At 44.1% G+C, this 21312-nt stretch overlaps 2 protein-coding genes across 2 annotated transcripts in view; both read right to left on the bottom strand.

Moving 5' to 3' along the window:
* Positions 1–21312, bottom strand: part of LOC139066150 (zinc finger protein 568-like) — a 36839-nt gene that overhangs the window by 2940 nt on the left and 12587 nt on the right. Inside the window, exon 3 of the mRNA XM_070548202.1 lies at positions 19263–19757. Within this exon, the coding sequence (XP_070404303.1) occupies positions 19263–19757 (495 nt within the window). The remainder of the gene's footprint in view (positions 1–19262; positions 19758–21312) is intronic.
* LOC139066187 (E3 SUMO-protein ligase ZBED1-like) lies at positions 9916–10697 on the bottom strand. The gene is made up of 2 exons (XM_070548375.1): positions 10356–10697; positions 9916–10072 (listed from the first exon to the last, which is right to left on the bottom strand). Exons 1-2 carry the CDS (start codon positions 10695–10697, stop codon positions 9980–9982), a joined length of 435 nt encoding a protein of 144 aa, XP_070404476.1. The 3' UTR covers positions 9916–9979.

Genomic DNA, 21312 nt, shown 5'->3' with positions numbered 1-21312 from the left:
GCCCCGCCCTTTCTTTCCCTAACACTGTAGGCGCGCAGGGGCAAAAATATAAACATATCTGCCGAACCTTTACTCCCTGAGAGTGCTGTAAAGTTTGTATCCTACAACGAAATCAGGGCGTGGAAGAAGCTCATTAAAATGTGTCAAAACAATAAATGTAATATGTGTTTTAAGAAGAAACTGTGGGTGTGTCCGAATCCACGGGAAGGATGCTTGTAAGAGTGCATTTTGAGGTCGATGACGTCACAGCACAGCGACGAGTACTGTCCGAATTCCAAGAATACTCATTCTCGCATCCTCAAATGCGTCCTCGCTCCGCCCACATTTCGAGGACTGGTCTGTTGTATCCTCACAGAACAAGGCTTTCCCAGCATGCTTTGCGCGCCAGCTGTGGATTTTCAACAGAAAGAGAAAATGGGGAGAGCTACGAAGTTTTAAACGTAAGTTTGTTAAAAACTAGCCGTAGAAACCTAAAAAGCTTAAAGCGGTTCAGTTTATAGACATTTTTCATTTGTATATTTGTTTTTTAAATTACATTTTAGACAGAAATCAGCCAGAATGAGTTTGTTTCGCAGGTCCCAGAATTCCCGTGTGTGTGGGTGGGTGTATGCGTGTGTGTGGCGAATTAAACTTGTCACTTGTTTTAAGGACAACGGAGCAAAGAAGCGTTTTATTAAGCTTAGAGGTGAAGAGTGAAGCTGTTTACACACACAACCACAGAAGTTCTTCTGTGAAAAGTAGTTTTACATTCAGGGATTTACACAGCTGACACGTTTTAATGAAGTAAAAAGTGTTTGTGTGAAGAATATAATTTTTATCTTCTCATGTGGATAAATGTAAAAATGTGTTTATTGCTTTTTTGTCACCTGTGGTCTGACTTTCTCTGTAGGACTGCAGGTGTCCAGGGTCAGGAGAGGCTTTACCTGTTGGTCATCCTGGGAGAGAGGCCTTCTACTGTCATCATGTTAATGTTATTTAGCTGTTTGATATTTGAACACATTTATTAAAACAAATACTAATAACTTTCTGGTCATTGATTTTATCACCAGTTTTATTATTACAAATGTTTTTGAACATGTTACATGAACAGAAAATGAAAAGATGGTAAGGAGACAAGATTGTTTATAATACGTTACACTTATTTACAGATCAAAACCAGTATTGACCAGTTTTGTACGGTTAAAGCAGGTATAACCTGAGTGACTCTTCGTGGATCATTTATTTAAACTGACTGAGCAGGAAGTCTTTAACAGTGCAGCTGGATCTGCTGCAGGAGGATCCAGACGTGGATGGAGGGCTGGAGCAGACCCGTGGCTGGACGTTTCTGGTCAGAGGAACATCATACAGGACGGTCTGCAGAGAGAGCTTTGGGACGCTTCCTCTCACTGTCCACTCCATCGTCCATCTACAGGGCCTGCTGGGCTGGCTCAGACGACGGCTATTACATTTCTCTGAATGACTTGCCTGTTAACAATAGTGGTGGTCTGCTGGTACCTCCTCCAGGACAGAGCACCGTTGACATCCTCCACACACATCTTCTTCACGCTCATCCTCCAGACCCACAACTTCACCAGCACAGAGGCAGATGTGCAGCACAGTGCATGCTGACCTGTAAAAGATTAAAAAAGAGGTTTTTTTAATTGAAAAATGTAAAAAAAAAAAAAAAAAAACCATAACCTGCAGTACACTGATTCTGTTCAGTTTAAAGAAAAGCAGCAGGGAAAACTACAGAGAATTTACATTTTTAAGAATGATCTAATCTTAAGTTTAATAAGGCTTAAGTTGAATAAACAAATATACATTGAAAACACTTCAATGCTATTTGATTAAAAAGCCTGTTTTTTTAAGCCTTTTATTCACATTTGATGCAAAATGAGTTCTATTTCGTCTAGTCTTAGCCCTTAAGCGAGCTGCTATTGGAAGGATGATCTCAGCATGAGCCAATCATGAAGAGCTTAAATGTATGCCCACCACGTGGGCACCCCTTGTGGGTATATAAGTGGAACGACCCCACTGTTCGCCTCCGTTTTCTCTTAACGCCAAGCTTAAGAGCTTCCTTTAAGAGCTATTATACAAGAAAAATCTACTCACCGACCATGTCCAGTGACGCCAGAACCTGCCCGGCCTGCCAGATGGGCTCCATCTCCAGCGGCGACCTGCACGCCAAGTGTGAGGTCTGTCTCGGGGCTCACCACGCTGGCCTGGCCTTGACCCCCAGGCCTCGTGCCTGTTTTGTACCGCTCTGCCCATGGCTGAAAAGGTCTGCCGGGTTGAGTACTTCACACCCACCACCGACGAGGAAATTCCGGTGGCTGGCACGTACTCGCTGGACAAGGCGTTACGGTTCTTCAACGTCTGCCAGGGACCGGCTGGCTCCTACCGACTGGACGATGTCATCGACAGCGAGGAGTACGACGAAGCTGGCTGCCATAGCCCTTCTTCCCTCCTGTACAGCATGGAGGTCGACCACAAGGCTGGCTGCCATAGCCCTTTTTCCCTCCTGTACAACACGGAGGTCGACCACGAGGCTGGCCGCCGCAGCCCTTTTTCCCTCCTGTAAAACACGGAGGTCGACGAACCTCGTGAGGAGTGAGACGAGGCTGGCTGCCACAGCCATTATTCCCTCCTGTACAACACGGAGGTCGACCACGAGGCTGGCTGCCGGCTGCCATAACCCTTTTTCCCTCCAGTACAACACGGAGGTCAACGACCCTCGTGAGAAGCACGACGAGGCTGGCTGCCGCAGCCATTATTCCCTCCTGTACAACACGGAGGTCGACGAGCCTCGCTCAGCGGGTCCTTCTGCCCCAGTGGCTTCTCGCTCCTCCCTGCCAGCAGTTAGAGCACTGCTCCAGGAGCTGCCCGCCATCATCTCCGCGGCTGCGGCCCGCAAGGGGCTAGCCGTTCCAGAACTGGCTCCGCCTGAGGCAGATGGATTGGCGGGTATTTTTCGGGGCAAAACAGACGCGCTGTCCAGACCCCGTCTGGCCGCGCTTCTCCGCTGCCATGAGATGCTGGTCCGCCGCCTTCTCCGAGCCTGCCAGGCTCGAGGTGCCAATTTCCACATATGCGCCCATTACCAAGGTCGAGGGCTTCTCCGATCTGGGTTGGCCATCCGTTCCTCCACTGGAGCCGGACTTGGTCACGCTGTGTGGTGTCAAGAACCACCTCACTGGACCGCGAGCAGTTCCCGCTAAGCATGACCAGCTGCTAAGGCGGCTCGCCGATCGCGCACACCAGTGCGCCTTCCAGACCGGCGCTGCAGGAAATAACATCGCCCTTCTTGCCTTTGGCGTTTCCAAAATGGTGGAAGAGCTTGATGTTCCTGACAAGTCAAAAACCATCCTTTCTAAAACTGCTGGTGCCATCCTCAATCTGTGCGCTGCTGTACTCACTGGTTCTGCTCGCATTGCTGCCTGGCAGACCCTTATCCAGCAGGCCTTGTGGCTCAAGGCCCTGCCCTCCATTCCTGAACACCTGCACAGGGAGATGCTGGAAGGCCACATCACCTCTGACGTTCTGTTTGGTCCCCATCTTACGAGCGTCATCGAGAGGGCTCAGACAGGGGCTGAACTTTCAGCCACGGTGCGAGACCTGGTCCACTCTCGGTCAGCCTCGCACTCCGGCCGTTCCCCCAGAGGATGGGACGAACGGCGTGGAAACTCCAGGCGCCCAGCTGCACGGCCCGCCCCGCGGAGCCGGCCTCCCGCTGAGGCGGGACCAGGGAGTTGGCGGCCAACGGTTCCGAATGAGCCAGCAGACACAGCCTTGGCAGTCTCAGTCACAGGAACCTCGCCGAAAACAACCACAAAAACGACTCGTTGGGGGGGAAGGTGTGTGCTTATGGCTGCAATGTTAACTCTGTGAATGATTTGGTTTTGAAATAAAACCCAAAATACGTCACATCGAGAGCACAATCCTACAGTCCTCTGCAGAACCCTCTGCCGAATCCTCACACATGATGTTCCCCGCACCAAGCACTGCAGCACATCTGCATGTTCACACAGTCGGACTCGGTCATGTTACACAGCTAGCTGTAAGGGTGCGCTCCATTTGCGCACCACCACCAGCCTACGGCCAGGCCCGACTCAACTCGCCTCCCCCACAACGTTGGGTGGGACGGGATGTCATGGCGCTGTCGCGACCACGCGCAAAGCGCGCACATTGCGCGGCTCCATCCGCTGGCACTTTGTCGTTCCCGTGCACGGGCCCAGCTCCCACTCGTCCTTCATCCTTGGACTCCACGCTCTGCGGTGCGGATCAGCCTCTTCCAGCTGTTTCACACTCGCCCTTTCGAGCACAGCCCTCCATGTCACTCCCAGTTCTCTGGTACGAGCGATGGCGGTATAAGGGCGCGAACCCAATCCTCAGACGTTGCTCACGTGACCTCGAGCACACGTCCGCTGTCGGAACGCACGCACGAATGCCTCCCTTTCTCGCTACTTACTCGCTAGCCCAGCGCACTTTCTCCAAATGTCTGGAGATCGCGCTGCAGCCACTGCGCACGGCGGGAACGAGGGTTTTATTTTACCGGGACGATCTGCTCCGATGCGCCCGGTCTGAGGACGAGGCGTCAGAGCAAACCAGGAAGTTAACAGCATCTGTCAACCCTGGGGTTTTCTATAAACTGGGGGAAGAACTCCATTCTTCCATCCCAGTCGATTGTGTTTCTCGGGGTGGAGCTGAACGCCTCCCTAATGAGAGCACGTTCGTCGCCGGTGAGAGCGGCAGATCTCACCACGGTGATCTCCCGCGTGCAACCCCGCAAGATCATGAGAGCCCTGTTAGTCATGAGACTTCTGGGCATGATGGCTGCAGCCCACTCGGTGGTGCTGCTGGGGTTGTTGCACTCGAGGCGCCTGCAAAGTTGGTTCATCCGCCTCCGGGTACACCCGATGCGCCCGTAATTACCTACATGATAATACTCTGTAGAAATGTGTTGTGTATGTTTAACAAGTTCATTCTGTAGCTGAAAACATACAATAAACCATCTAAAGTTAACATGTAAGTCCTGAAATCTTCTAGAATAAACAAAGTTAGTTTACCTGAAAATGGTTGTGAACAAACACTGCTGATGGACATGAAGCTGCTGTAGCTCCTTAATATTCCTGCTCTATTTTCGCTAGCTTTAGCATTTTTCCTTTGCGTGTAGCTGCCGCCGCGGCTGTGACGGGACCCACGGGCCACCGTAGAGGTGAAGGCTAGACTGTCCGAATTCAGAGCCGCTGGGTTCTGGTCTCAGCGGTCTGGCAAGGACCCGGCCTTGCTAGACCTGCGAGGACCCGTACTCGAAAGCATCCTGCCTGTGGATTCTGACACACCCTGTGGGTGGAAAGAGGTGAGAATGTAAGGCTCGCTGCAGAAATAAAAACACAGAGCATCAACACTCGTCTGTAACCCATAAAATAATAATGAGCATCATACTGCTAGATCAGCAGCTTGTGATGACAGTTAGTTCTGCTCACTAGGTCAGCTGACCTTAATCCACAAGATGGGACATATGGCACTAGAATTCCAGATAAAGAGCTAGGAGCAAGGCCATTTAAACATTTGTAGGCCAGAACCAAAATCTTAAATTCAACACAGAACTGAACTGGGATCCAATGCAGAGAGGCAACAACTGGAGTGATATGATCAAATCGGCCAGTGCCAGTCTAAAGACGGGTTGCAGCATTTTGAACTAGCTGCAGCCTAGCAATACACCCATGATCAACACCCAAGTAAAGACTATTGCAGTAGTCTAAACCTAATCAACTCAGTCTTATCATTAATCTGGAGAAAATTACAACCCATCCACAATTATTAACCTCACGAAGACAACTCGGAGCTAAATCCTTAGCTTTAACAGGAGCATAGACCTGACATCTGCATAAAGATGAAAGTCAAGCTCATAATTTCTAAAGATGGCCCCAAGAGGGAACAAATATAAATTGAAAAGCAGAGGACCAAGTACAGAGCCCTGTGGGACCCCATATTTCAGGGGAGCATCACTTGAGAAGAAGCTACCAATCTTCACAGTCACATACCTGTCAGCCAGGTAGGAACTCATCCAGAAGAGCGCTGAACCAGAGACCAAATAAATTCTCCAGTCAATTGAGAAGTATAACATGATCAAGAGTATCAAAAGCAGCGGTCATATCTAAGAGTAATAAAACGACTGTCACCCACATCAGTATATTGGTAAATATCATTGAACACTCTCACAAGAACAGTTTCAGTACTATGCTTTGCTCTAAAAGCTGATTGAAAAACTTCTTAAATTTGTTCTTATCTAAATGGTCTGACAATAGCTTAAAAACGACTTTCTCAAGAACCTTAGAAAGAAATAGCAGCGTAGAAATAGGTCAATGATTGGATAATATCGAGACATCAAGACCGGGTTTCTTAAGAAGGGGTTAGGGCTGCACGATTATGGCAGAAATGATAATCATGATTATTTTGAATTAAATTGATTTCTCGACTATTTAACACTTGTATTCAGTAACTTTGATTAAAGTCATTTATTGAACATAACATTGACTTTTTAACATTTATCATCTGTAGCTTTACAGACATTTAGCAAAACTGGCATTTAATTCTCCCAAACTAAAAGTGTAACTTTGTGTAAAGTGCAACAACTGAAATGTACAACAACACAATGTATTAAAATAGAATATACATATAAAGAACATTTTGACATGAACTTCCACAACCTACTGAAACTACTTTCAACAGTAAAAAAAAATGAAATGTAAAAGCTATTTATTTTCAATCATCCTTCATGAATCAAGGTAAAACATCACACGTTATTTTGAGGTATGTAAATCTTAGTGTGTGGTACCAGGAAAAAAAGCCAGTAAGACACCACTGATTGTAAACAATACTGTATACATAAAAAAGGGACTCAATTAGTAACTTTGTCTTGAAATATAAAATATAAAGTGCAACAAAAACTGAAAAGTACACAGTGTATGAAAATAGAACAAATATAAAGAACATTTAGCCATGAAACTAATTCCACGACTTAAACTACTGATCTTTAAAAACTAAAATAGAAAACAAATGTGCATGCTCAAGTCCTTTACTTTTACACTTTTTCTTTATGTAAGGTTTTTAGCCAGAAAGGAAAGCCTATTGACATGATCTGGCTTTAGAGAGGCACGCAGACAGGTGACAATATTGCCAGCTGTGCTGAAGACCCGTTCCGAAGAGGCACTTGTGGCTGGGATGCAAAGATATTTCTTCGCAAGGAGGGACAACTTTGTAAAGAGCTTCTGGGATTGCTTCCACCACTCCAGGGGGTCTTCCTCAGTGTAAAGAGTCACTGCCTGGAGGTAGGCCTGCAGCTCTAAGGCTATGGCCTCGTCTGGATGTAAAGCAGGCCCCGCACCACCTGGAGAAGTGCCCTCAGGGACCTTGAAGAAACTGGTCGAGGACCTGGGTGAAGTTGGCCCCCCCACCTTCTCCAAATCCAACAAAAGTGGTATCAAACCATTGTGCTACGTTTGTGCTGCAAACATTTTCGTTTGTGCTGCTATCATTTTAAAGATATTAATAAAAATTTCTGGAGGTCATCAGAGGTCAACCAGCCCCCCCACATTAATGGAATCAAACAAAACTGGTGTCAATCAATTGTGCTACGCTTGTGCTGGTTTGTGCTGCAAAAATTTTCGTTTGTATCGCTTTCATTTGGAAACCAAAAGTTTCTAAAGCTCAACCAGCCCCTTTCTATAATGTTTAATTTTAAAGATATTAATTAAATTCCATCCATCCATCTATTCGCTTCCACTTATCCTTCTAAGGGTCGCGTGTGGGCGCTGGAACCTATCCGAGCTGTCATAGGGCAAGAGGCAGGGTACATCCTGGACAGGTTGCCAGTCTGTCACAGGGCCAACACAAGGGACAGACATCCATTTACACTCACAGCTATGGGCAATTTGAATTAACCAAATTGTCACAGTTACAGCCTGAAAGAGCTTGTATGGATTGACACAGACCTTAGAAAATGCTCTACAGAAACTCTGGGGCACCGTTTACACAGTCCAAAAAGGTTTTTGCTTACTGAATTCCCATCCACTCTGCTACTTCAAGGAGAGAAATTCACACTGAAAGCAGTCATTACATTTCAGGAGGGCCCAACACCAGAAACACTCAGGCATTATATGACATTCTGGAACAGGACCTCGTACATCTGGGAGATGTATGATGACCTAAGAAAGTATGTAACCATAGCATCTGAAAACACCAGCGTATGTCCACACGCTGTGCTCTACAGAAAGGAATGATGGCAAGATTTCATGAAAGAAAGTCCTTTTCTAGTTTGTGAGTTAGATGATGGGAATAGCTGTTATTTTTCAGTTATTGTATTAGACTTGTGAGGCTCACACAGTTCCATGTATTTACCTTTTCTAACAGGAAACATATATACTACATTGTTCTCTTAGTTTTGTATTTTGTTACCAGCAAATAAAGTTTTTTCTCCAACAGAATGCACACATTATTTTAAATGCTATATTTAACCTAGTTTTTAAATAAGGTATAGCAGTTTGATTACTAGGTTTAAGAGTGTGATCATGAGAGAAAATATCCAATGCTAAAAGAAAGGGGCTGGTTGAGCTTTAGAAACTTTTGGTAATATCTTTAAAATGACAGCAGCACAAACGATAATTTTAGCAGCACAAGCCAGCACAAACGTAGCACAATTGATTTATACCAGTTTTGTTTGATTCCATTAATCAGGGTATCTGCAGGTCCTTAAAAAGTCTTAAAAATACTTAAATTTACTTTTCCAAATTTAAGGCCTTGAAAATCCTTAAAAATTACAAATAATCCTTAAATACAGTTTCCAAAGGTCTTAAATTACCAAAGACCCAATAAACTAGATTATTTTATTTCTATGACATTTTCGTGAATTTCAGCATTTTTTCTGTATGATGTTGGCGTAGGCAGAACCGTACACATTCAGTTGGTTGTGAAAGGGGGCTACTTTTAGATGAGCACGTTAGCTGGTTAAGCTAGTGGGAGCTTGCGCCATGGAGAAGTGCAAGTTTAATGGTAACTGGATGGCTAATCCCATGTTCGCGACGTGGTTAGCACCGGTTGCAGGCAATAGCTGTAAATTATAGCTTAAAATTCATTTAAAAAATAGCTTAAATTTGGATCTGGATCTAAAGGAGTCAGTTGAGGTGGTTTGGGCATCTGGTCAGGATGCCTCCTGGACGCCTCCCTGGGGAGGTGTTTCGGGCATGTCCTGCCGGCAGGAGGCCGCCGGGTCGACCCAGGACACGTTGGAGAGGTTACATCTCCAATCTGGTCCGGGAACGCCTTGGGGTCCTACCGGAGGAGCTGGTGGAGTTGGCTGGGGAGAGGACGGTCTGGTGCTCCCTAGTTGGGATGCTGCCCCCATGACCCGGACCCGGATAAGCAGAGGAAGACGACGACAAGCTTAAATTTGGTCAAAGTGGCCTTAAAAAAGGTCTTAAAAAGTCTTAAATTTGGCTCCCTTAAACCTGCAGATACCCTGATTAATGTGTGTGGGGGGATGGGGGGGGGGCTGGCTGACCTCTGATGACCTCTAGAAATGTTTATTAATATCTTTAAAATGATAGTAGCACAAACGATAATTTTAGCAGCACAAACCAGCACAAACGTAGCACAATGGTTTGATACCACTTTTGTTGGATTTGAAGAAGGTGGGGGGGCTGGTTGACCTTTTCACCTTTACATTTTCATTAATATCTTCAAGACAGAAGCAGCACAAACGACAATTTTAGCAGCACAAACCAGCACAAACGTAGAACAGTTGATTGACACCAGTTTTGTCTGATTCCATTAATGTGGGGGGGGCTGGTTGACCTCTGATGACCTCCAGAAATTTTTATTAATATCTTTAAAATGATAGTAGCACAAACGAAAATTTTTGCAGCACAAACCAGCACAAACGTAGCACAATGGTTTGATACCACTTTTGTTGGATTTGAAGAAGGTGGGGGGGCCAACTTCACTCAGGTCTGCCGAGGCCCTTCTTCCTCTTCTTCTTCTTTGCTTCTTCTGTGTCATCAGATTCAGCAGGCATCTGCATCACTGGAGTCTCCTTTAAGGGAAAAATTAGAGGTCAGAGTGTGAAAGAAAAAAACATGTTTTGTCTGTGTAGTACAACGATGATTTTAACATTAAAGCTTCACATTAAATTATGATTTTACTAGGGCAGTGGCAATGTCTATCAGCTCCTGGGTTGGTGGGTCATTGTATTTTTCATTTAGGTAGTCCAGAATTTTTTTCTTGATTGATTTGGAAAGATCTGTGTCATCATTTTGGTCTGCCAGGATTGACTTATTGAAGAGATGTAGTGTTGGTTTCACCAAGGACACACTCACATATTTTTCACCAGAAAGAGCATCGGTGAAATCAACCAGAGGGCCCAGGGTCTTGCTGATGGCCTCAAGGACATCAATGTCCTGCCATGTGGGGATGAAGTGCCGGGTTCCCCTGTCTTGAGAGAGGACCTGGGCAATAGCCTTCTGCTGCTCGAGGACTCTGGAAACCATTGCATGACTCGAACCCCATCTTGTTGGACACTCAGTCTTTAGTGAGTGTTCAGGCAGACTCAGGGCCTTCTGCGCCTTGGCCAGCTCCTTCTTCTTTTTCCAACTGTAGGAGAAGGTGCTGAACACCTTCTTGCAGACCCCAATTGCCCGATCAATCCTAGCATCTTTCATGGCTCTCTCTGTGATTGGGAAAAAAAGAACATTCTGTTAAGATATTAATTTTAATTTATTTGTTATAATGTATATATATAATCCAATCCACAGATAGGACTGTCATTTGTGTGTGTGAGAGAGAAAGAATATCTTTCAGATTACGTATTCATTCAAATAATTAATTCATAACGGATTCATTTTGAATAAATAAATTACTAAACAAACAGTAACTTTGTCTTGAGATACAAAGTTCAACAGAAAAGTACAAAAATACACTGTATAAAAATAAACAGAATAAATATAAAGAACACTTTGCCACCTACTTAAACTACTACTGGCCTTTAGTTAAAGAATGAATCAAATGTCAAAGCAAGTTATATCACTCATGAATCAAAATCTCAAATATCACACTTATGTGAGAAAAACCAACAAAGGTAGCTAATGACTGTAAACAATTAAACATTAAAAATGTGATGGCCTCTGCATTTTCATAAAGGTTTTTTTAGACATGCATAGCCTGAGGTTGTAAACACTGTATGGTAATTTTTGTCATTCAATTCTAATAATTACATCCGTAAATCATATCCAGCTTACCTATGGCCAACTGGAGTCTGTGTCCGAAGCACTGAAGCCTCATCCAGTCGTTGAGTTGAGCAGCCAGTGTTACGTTGCGGGCGTTGTCTGTGGTCATGCAGATGAGTTTCCCCTCATCTAGGTTCCAAGCAGCCATCGCTTGTCTCAGTCCAGCAGCGATGTTCTGCCCTGTGTGATCCTCTGGGAAATAAGACGTCTGTAGACATCTAGTTTCCATGTTGAAATCGGCATCTATAAAATGAACCGTGAGGCTCATATACGGTTCCATTGTTTGGCTTGACCACAGGTCGGTAGTGGTGGCGAAATATTTAACATTAGCAAGGTCCTTTAGAACGCCCTGGCGACACTCATCATAAAGAGCAGGGAGACACACTCGACTGAAATGATTTCGAGATGGCAAGTCGTACCTTTTATCTAAAGTCTCGACAAATTTCTTGAATCCCACATTAGCTACGGTGTTAATGGAACACTGGTCTTTGGCGAGGAAAAAAGCAATGGCGTTGGTTATTTCTTTGTGTCTTCGAGAGCTTGTGGGGTATTTTCTTGTGTTGTAGAGGGTGTCCTCAATGGATGTTTGGGAAGTGGAAGCTGTCGGGGTTGAGACGGTTTTCTTCTCTATTTGTTCTTTCATTGCCTGATCGTATATCACTTTGTGTGATGACTTTAAGTGGTTAAAAAGATTTGTTGTGTTGCTTTGTTCAATTCAATTCAAAAATACTTTATTAATCTCAGAGGGAAATGGATTGCTGTAGTAGCTCAGAATAATAATAACTAGAAAAATTGCATTTGTTGTACAAATGCTGTTTGAATGCTGGACAGCTGAAACTGTAAGCTGAAGCCGCCGAACAGCTGAGCTGAAGCTGAAACAAAGCAGAACGGTCAAAATGAGCTGAATGTATTTAAAGATTTAGAAGCAAAAATCACCAACAAGCGTAATGTAGCTCAGAATATAGGCGGAGAATGGATCAAAATGCTAAACAGCAGACAATTTTAATCTTTGAACATTTATCAAAAACTCGAAATTTGAAACGTTAAACAGCTGGCATTTGAATGAGAACAGTTTAACGGGTACATTTGTATAATTGGCTGGACTGTGGATTTAGAAATATTTGCTGATATCTGAAACTGATAGATGAACATATGTTCAGATTTGATATGGGATGGATGAAGAGTAGGACGAATGAAATAACGGATGGATTTTTGGATGGATGTTAGATGGTTTATTGGATGGATGGATGGATGGATAGATAGAAGCATGTATGAATTTATATGTAGATGGATGGATTCCTTAGGCCAAGCCGATCAATTTGATGTCTCACATGCGTGGGTGTGTAGTTCCATCTAGCCAGAAGATGATTGACCTCTCTCAACCAATCAGGGAGCTGGGAGGGAGCGGGGCACTTTCCCACCTTCTGACGGTCAATCAAATTGAACTTATTTCTAGTTTTAAGTACAAACAGTTCAAAAACAGGAGTCTGTTAATGGCTCAATATTCTGCTTTTTATATTCATTCCTATGAGACTTGGTTAAAGCGATTTGTAGTTCCTTGTGTTGCCATGGTAACAGGTGACAGAAGTCTGCATTAATAAAGCTATGTACAATAACACATGAGTCATTTAAACTTTGAATAACATTTCTATATTAAAGTATGTTGATACAGTTGTGTCTAAAATGTTGTTGCTAAGCACGTTGCCATGGTAACGCAGAGCACAATATCAAGTTAATACAAGACTCCTGGGACCACGCAGGTTGAATTGATGTACCATACATGTAGGTGCACATTTCCTTTTAGGCAGAAGATGATTGAAAACTCTCAGCCAATGAGAGAGCAATGAAGGAGGAGGGGGTGGTTCCTGCCTTCTGACTAGTGTTAAAATGTCAGCTATGCTGCTAGTTTTAAGTGTACAGAGTTTTAAGTGTATAGAGCTGGTTGGTTGGTTGGTTGGTTGGTTGGTTGGATGGATGGATGGTTGTTTGGTGTGTTGGTTGGCTGGATGGATGGATGGATTCCTTAGGCCTAGCCGATCGATTTGATGTCTCACATGTGTGGGTGTGTAATTCCATTTAGCCAGAAGATGATTGACATCTCTCAACCAATCAGGGGGCTGGGTGGGAGCAGGGCACTTTCCCACCTTCTGACGGTCAATCAAATTGAACGTGTTTCTACACACAGAACAAACCACACAATAACACAGTATGTGCAAGCGCTTCACCTTAAATTCTCTTTAATTCTCTTGTATGTTATTTTGTGTGTGTGGGTGGGTGGGTGGTGGTGGTGGTGGTGGTGGGGGGGGGGGGGGGTCATTTTGCCTTGGCCCCCAAAATGTCTTGAAACGGCCCTGGGTGTGTGACTGAGTTTTGAAGGTGATCTGAATTGTATCAAAAGTATAAATATTACATGTGTGTAGTGGAGATAAATCTACCTACATTTTACTTTTCAACACTTTGTTTTGTTTTCTTGTTTTTATTGAACTATTTTCCTCTCCTGTGTCTGTCATCTTCCTGCATCATTTATGACCACATTTGACATACATATTTAAGTTTGTAGAACAAGCGTGAGATAATTGACTTACTGCTGGAAACCGCTGGCTTTTTGATTCCCGCTTCCTGTGAGCCTGCAGGCTGCTGTGAAGCTGTGTGCGAGGCAAAGCCAGCAGCCCCGCCCGTTGGAAACAGCGCGTGTGGACCGACCGTACCAACTTGAGGAATTGGGGGGGGGGGACTATAATTTCTCAACAATTAAAAACACATTGTGCAGACTAACTTTTACGTTGTGGTTTTAGAAGACAATACAGGTTTACTGATAGCATTTATACATTTACAATAACTTTTGTGGGGGGGACAACTTTGTGTGAGGGGGGGACGCTTCCCCCCGTCCCCCCTGGGATCTCCGCCTATGCTACTGTTAAGGAGAGAACCCTTGAAATCTGTCCTTCAGAAGTGAAATTGGACCTGTCAAACTTCTCATCACCATTCGAAAAGTGCTGCACCGATTTGAAAAATTCAAAAAGCTTGAGTGGCAGAAGACTTTGATGATCATCTGTGCCGATTTGTATGTGCCTACCATGAACTGTCTAGAAGCTATGACGATAAACTTTTAGCTGTCTGAAGCCGTTTTGAGGAGAAAATCTCTGATCGTTTAACATGGGTTTCAATGAGAGAAAAGCTGGGTCTCTCCTCCTTCTGAGGCTTGTAGCGAAAGAACGGTAACACTTACAGATAAAATGAAACACATTCTGAAAAGCTGACAAAAATTCCTACTTTTTGAGGTACAATTTGTTACGGTAGTCCAAACGGTCTGGGCGTAGTGAAGAGTTGTTCACAGAAGATGTGGAGTTCAAACGGCACAGTGCGGAATTCTTAAGTGAGAGTGAGCAGAGACCTTTTTTTAAATTTGAATTTTCTCAAACAAATGACCCGTACGACCACAATGTTTGGATTACAGTCATGAATTATAGCTCAAATCAAAGGTATATTCGTTAGCTGTAAGCCAGCGTGTGTCTCATTTCAATCGGACCTACGGTTCTCTCAGGACAACGCCGTAAATGGAGCAAGGGAGGGTCACTGGTCCTATCTTTCCCCATTATAACTTTTGTGAATTTTTCTGAAAATTTCAAGTCGTACCTCAACTTCTACCTATGATTTTAGAAAAACCGTAAAAGATATCAAAAAGCCTCTTTAATATGTTAAACAGGAAAGTCTTGTGAGTTTGTTAAACTTTGAATGAAGTCTCTAAGTTAAAAGGAACCCTATAGAGTTTGAGGTCAAAAAAGTGATAGGAATTTGCTGAAAATTGACCAATCCCATTCATTTCAATGGGAAATTTTTCGCAGAAAAAGCTTAATAACTCGAAAAATGTGAAAGATATCAATGCCAAAAGTAATAGCCGGAAAGAGCTTAACGAGCTGAACATTTTGATATAAAATTGTTGAAATAGCTCAAAATTTGAAGGAGAAGAAGAGGTTCAAAAAGTGTACGGAAGCAGAATAAGAAGAAGAAGAAGAAGAAGAAGAAGCAGAAGAATAAAGAAAAACAGGAAAACAATAGTTTGAATGCTTTTCAGCATTCAAACAATAATCAAGTCATCAAAGAGTTGTTGTATATTACAAGGGCTGTTGGCAGGAAGGATCTCCAGTAGCGGTCAGTGTTACAGCGAAACTGAAGAAGCCTCTGACTGAAGACACTCTTGCGTTGTCGGACAGTCTTGTGAAGAGAATGCTCAGGGTTGTCCATCATTTTCTTGATTCTCTGGAGAATCCTTCTTTGCATCATCTCCTCCAGCGGTTCTGAAACTGCCGAAACTCTGGCTGAGTCCTTGAAAGGGCTTGGAGTTCCTCCATCTTGTTGGCCAGTGACCTCACATTGCCCATTATGATCGATGGAAGAGATGGTTTGAATTTCCTCTTTCTCTGTCTCCGTTTTGCTCCCGCTCTGCACCCACGCATTTTACGTTTCAGCTCATTTGGGATTTGTGGCTTCAAATGAGGTATTATTTCAGCCTTTCCCATGTTAATCAGCTGCTCCCGATTGTAAACCAGCTTGTTGCCATGGTTACGCATCATAACAAATGCTCAAAAAGTGAAAAAAGCTAAAAAAATAGCAGTAGAAATCCTCCAAGCTTCACAGCACCAGAAACAGAAAAGTAAAGTGTCCAAAAAATACCGTTTTTCTTGAGAAACTAGAAGAAAAAATGTCCAAGGAAAGGCGCAAGCACGACGGCACGGCAATATTTACATATTATTGTTTGCTGACACACATCTGCTTCCTCGAACCCGAAGTGTTTCCACACCACAGAAGCGATTTTTCCTTTTTTCTCCACCAGCGGTTGTCTTTCTTCAGCCATTATCTCCCCCTCATCTTTTCTGCGTGACTGCTAACACACTAGCCTTGCTTGAAACTTTAGCACCGCTGCTGAAGACGAGCACACATGGGGGTGGCTGTGGGGAGAGCAGTCTGACAGAGTCTCCCGGGCTTCCAGCGCTTTGTTATGTTGTGCCTCACACAACGTGGCTAGTGTGAGAGAGTGTCGTCACAAGCTTACATACGGTGCTGCGCTGTGCTACACACAAAGCAGCACGGGGGAAACAAATGAAAGGAACAAAAAAATCGGGATTTTTTCCTTTCATGATCGTTAAAAATCCATATCGTAATTGAGATTAAATTCAATTAATCGCCCAGCCTTAGAAGGGGTTTGATTACAGCTCCTTTCAGACTCTTTGGAACTTGCCCACACTGCAGACTAGAGTTGATTACATTATGAACCATATTTGAAATAGCTGGCCAAACATTTTTAACAATAGAGGATGGAATGATGTCGAGTGCAGAGCTGGATGGTTTCATCCTTCCAACAATTTCATCCAACATATCTGGGGATACAGAGTCAAAAGAATTTAAAGTAGTTGAGTCAAAACAGATTTCTTCATCAATAAAACTGAATTGCTGGGGAATTTGAGCTTGAATAGTTTCAGTTTTGCCTATAAATTATGTCAGAAACCTCTCAGCAGTAGTCGAGGAGACTTTAAGTCCACCTGCACACGAAGGATTTCAAATCTCATCCACGGTAGAAAATAGTACTCTTAGGTTATGCTCATTAGAGCTAATAATATCAGATAAAAAAGTGGATTTTGCCTTTTTTACAGCCATTTGATAGGAACACCATGCAGACCTCATGTCTTCAAATGAGGGCTGTGACCTAGATTTCTTCCACTTCTGCTCACATTTCCTGCATTAGGTGAAGATTCTCTGTCATCCTGGACATGATCATCCTGAGCTTTAATATAAAAACAGCTGGGCATTTCTGGTTATCTTGAAGACGTTTTTCTTCTCATCCTAGAGGCTTCTTCACATTGGTTGTGAGTAGAAGGTTGTGAGTTATGGTCAGAAATAAACACACTGATGGTCTTTCTTTAGTTTCTCTTTTGAAAACGTTTTAGTCTAAACAAAGGTGATGTTATGGTTCATAGAATTAAAATTCAAGTCCAAGTAGGACCTGTGGTTAGTTGGCTCATTTGAAAAATGTAATGTTTTTGACCTTGAAAGAATCAGGAATCGTTAGGAACTGGAATTGAAACAGGGGAATCGTTCAAATTCAAACGATGCCCAACCCAACTTTTTGTCTGAAGTGATTAACGTAACTGCAGTAAACGTTGACAGATAAAAATAGATTGTGACCGGATTTTTTTAGACCCTGCTGGGGTCACTCAGTGATGCACCCATTGACAACCCAACTCTGGTAATTGGCAGCTCCATAGTCAGAAACGTGGCAGAGACTCCAGCAACCATAGTCAAATGTTTACCTGGGGCCAGAGCGGGCGACATTAAATCCTACCTGAAACTGCTGGCTAAGGATAGGCGTAAATACAGTAAGACTGCTAATTACGCTGGTGGTAACATACCTGCAAACTCGGGCTGTGGAAAAAGGTGACAACTACAATGCCCCCCCCCCCCCCCCCCCCCCGTCTGTGGGGTTTGTAGTGACCTGCTCTGGCATTTACATACTTCTTGTTGGAATAATTAAAATAAACTCATCAACATGATTTTTTACAAAATGCAAACTATTTTCTACCATGACGTTTAGACAGTCTCTGCTCAGAGAAACGAAAAAATATGCCTGACAAAAATGATTAAGGACCATCATATATTTTTAAAAATTTTATGAGACTATTTCACACTCATGTGACAGCCCCCTGTATTTGGGCTGATGAGTTTATCTCCCTCTGTTCATCCTGTGAGGTGAACCCCATGATCCAGCTAAATTACCCCACCAGAGGGCGCCATTATCTGGAGCCCTTTGGCCTGCTGCTGCTCCCCACAGGGCAGCTGGTGCACATCAGCTGATTAAGAGGTCTGCACAAACAGTTGAAAAGCCAGACTGAGAGGAGCTGGAGAGAGAAGCGCAGTGAATCGAGAGGTTTTGAAGGTTTTGATGACTTTATTTGTTCTTGTTTTCTTTTTGTTTGGTTATCCTATTCGGATAAACAGGAGGGATTATGTTATGTTTATTATTAACTGAATGTATTATTCTATGCCGGAAAACACACACACACACACACACACACACACACACACACCTTTGTTATAAATAAACTCTGAGAGCAGAAACTCGGGGCAGTTGACTTGAGCTTCTGCCCCTGATTGCAGTTTGGTGACTTGTCTGCTTGTTGTCTCTCCTCTCTCGCCAGCTGCAGGTATTGGGTTATTGATAAAATCCCTAACAGTCATGTAATCATTAGTTTAGAAATATAGAATTAAACTAATTTTTATAAACTATATTCTTGACTCTGTCTGAATTAATATGAAGTGTGTGTTCCTAAGGTCGTATTAAATCAAATATTCAAAGACCAATAAGATTGATCATTTATAATTAGATGGAATATCACATCTTATTGATCATTCAGTAAAAGTAACCACTTCCATCACGTTACATCATCAGCATGGCTCTACACTTCATCCTGCAGCATCTGGACTCCTGGGTACCTACACCAGGATCCTGCCAGAAGCAGAAACAGCTGGAGTTAGCAGGTCAGATCCACGGTGTGTAAAGTCCACTCATGGAGGGAACAGGAAGGGAAACCACTGAAGAACCAGGATAAACAGACCCGAGGACACATGGACAGAGACACAGCGCTGCCCCGTGGCCAGGCGGGAATGTGGAAACGGACCTGTGGCTATTCCAAACACAGGCGCCATCTTGTTAGCGGCCAGAAGCAGAGTATGGGTGGGATGAGGCTGGCCCATACTCTGGAACAGCAGCTGCTATGTGTGGACTCTCATGTGATTTGTTTATTTACATTTGTAGTAAACCTTTCTCCACACTCATGACTAAATGATTTAGGTTTCTTCTGGACTTTCCTGCACGAGTCTACATGTTGCTTCACTCTAACACATTTCTTATGAACCAAACAGCCTGAAGACCTTATTGCTGGATGACTTGTCTCCCTCACGTGTCTCTGGAGAGACCACTTGTGAAGAACTTGTTGACAGACTTACCATCTGACTCAGAAGACCTGCTCTCATTCCAGTCATCATCTTCATCTCCAGTTTCAGACCCAGAGTCTGACAGCTCAGAGTCCAGATTCACACCATCATCATCATCATCTCCACTAACTTCAGTCTCTGAAGAATCAGATGTTTGTTCATGAGGGGTCAGATCTGGGTTCCTGCTAGTTCCTGCTCCTCCACCAGTTTCTGCTGCCATCTGGTCAGCTGAGCTGCTGGTTGGAACATCTCTGTCTTCTATTTGCTGCTGATGAAGCTGTGAGACCAGAGGTTTCTCTTCATCATCCTCACTCTTTATAGAAACAGCAGTAGCAGGAAACCCGACAGCTTCAGTCTCCTCCTTCAAACAGAGATGCTCTCCCTCCAGACTGGTCCAGAGCTCCTCCTGTTCCTCCTTTATGTGGAGGTGTTCTGGGTCCTGCTGGTCCACACCAGCACTCTGTTCTTCAGGAGCTTCTTCTTTAACCAGCTCCAGCTGTGGAACATCTGTAGGAAACACAGACACATGATGTTACAGACCACCATACCTTTATATTTACACCATGAGTGATACTGGCTACATGATGTGGGAAAAAGGAACAAGAACATGAACTTCATTTAGATAAAAACAGATTTCTACTTTAGGAACAATAAAAACTTCCATCACAATCAGCGTGTTTGTTTCTGACCAGAACTTCTAAGCCTCCTACTCACAACCCAAGCTTTAGATCTGAAGCTTATGTGAGGAGAAACGTCTCCAAGATAAAATCAGCAACTATTCAGTCAAAAGGAAAATGAATAAACACTTAGATGTAGCTGCTGTCAGTAACAATCTTTCACTTTTAAGCTCTCAGCAGGCTAGAGCACTACAAAGCAAAGGAATCTTACTAATTAGCATTTTGGGAGATTTATTGTTGTTATTATTAATATGTTATACATGTATATATATATATATATATATATATATATAGGAGACATATATAGGAGACTCCTATATATATATATAGGAGACTCCTATATATATATATATATACTCCTATATATATATATATAGGAGACAAGTGAAGATTCACACCTCTAATTCACACCTCTAATACACGTGTATATATATATATATATATATATATATATATATATATATATATATATATACACGTGTATTAGAGGTGTGAATCTTCACTTGTCTCCTGATTCGATTCGATTCGATATCCCGATGCATCCTCCTTGAACCGTCACCTTATCGTGGTGGAGGAGTTTGAGTGCACTAATGATCCTAGGAGCTATGTTGTCTGGGGCACTTAGTGCCCCTGGTAGGGTCTCCCATGACAAATTGGTCTTAGGTGAAGGGTGAGACAAAGAACGGTTCGAAGGATCTTTCATGGCGGTTAAAACGAAGAGTCGGAGTACCCGGCCCGGAGGGTTACCGGGGTCCCACCCTGGAGCCAGGCCTGGGGTTGGGGCCCGTGAGCGAGCGCCTGGTGGCCGGGCTTTCGCCCATGGGGCCCGGCCGGGCCCAGCCCGAACCGGATACATGGGCTCGTCCAACTGTGGACCCACCACCCGCAGGAGGAACATGAAGGGTCCGGTGCAATGCGAATCGGGTGGCAGACCAAGGCAGGAGCCTTGGCGGTCCAATCCCCGGACAAGAAAACTAGTTTTTGGGACATGGAACGTCACCTCGCTGGCGGGGAAGGAGCCGGAGCTTGTGGCAGAGGTTGAGCGGTACCGGCTAGATATAGTCGGACTCACCTCGACACATTGCATTGGCTCTGGAACCCGAGACCTGGAGAGGGGTTGGACACTCTACTTTGCTGGAGTTGCTCCGGGTGAGAGGCGGAGGGCTGGGGTTGGCTTTTTGTTAGCCCCGAGACTCTCTGCCTGTGTGTTGGGGTTTACCCCGGGGGACAAGAGGGTAGCTTCCTTGCGCCTTCGGGTCGGGGAACAGGTCCTGACTGTTGTTTGTGCTTATGGGCCAAATATCAGTTCAGAGTACCCACCCTTTTTGGAGTCCCTGGGACGAGTGCTAGATAGTGCTCCATCAGGGGACTCCATTGTCCTGCTG

This window comes from Nothobranchius furzeri, chromosome 2 (genome assembly GCF_043380555.1).
Source record: "Nothobranchius furzeri strain GRZ-AD chromosome 2, NfurGRZ-RIMD1, whole genome shotgun sequence".
NCBI lineage: Eukaryota > Metazoa > Chordata > Actinopteri > Cyprinodontiformes > Nothobranchiidae > Nothobranchius > Nothobranchius furzeri.
The sequence above is the reverse complement of the archived record's forward strand: the minus strand, read 5'-3'. Positions and strand labels throughout refer to the sequence as shown.

Coding starts and splice junctions, on each gene's coding strand:
- LOC139066187 (XM_070548375.1), bottom strand. CDS start 10,697: ATGAAAGATGCTAGGATTGATCGGGCAATTGGGGTCTGCAAGAAGGTG. Junction 10,073..10,355: donor CTCTTTCTGGTGAAAAATAT/GTGAGTGTGTCC, acceptor TTTCCCTTAAAG/GAGACTCCAGTGATGCAGAT.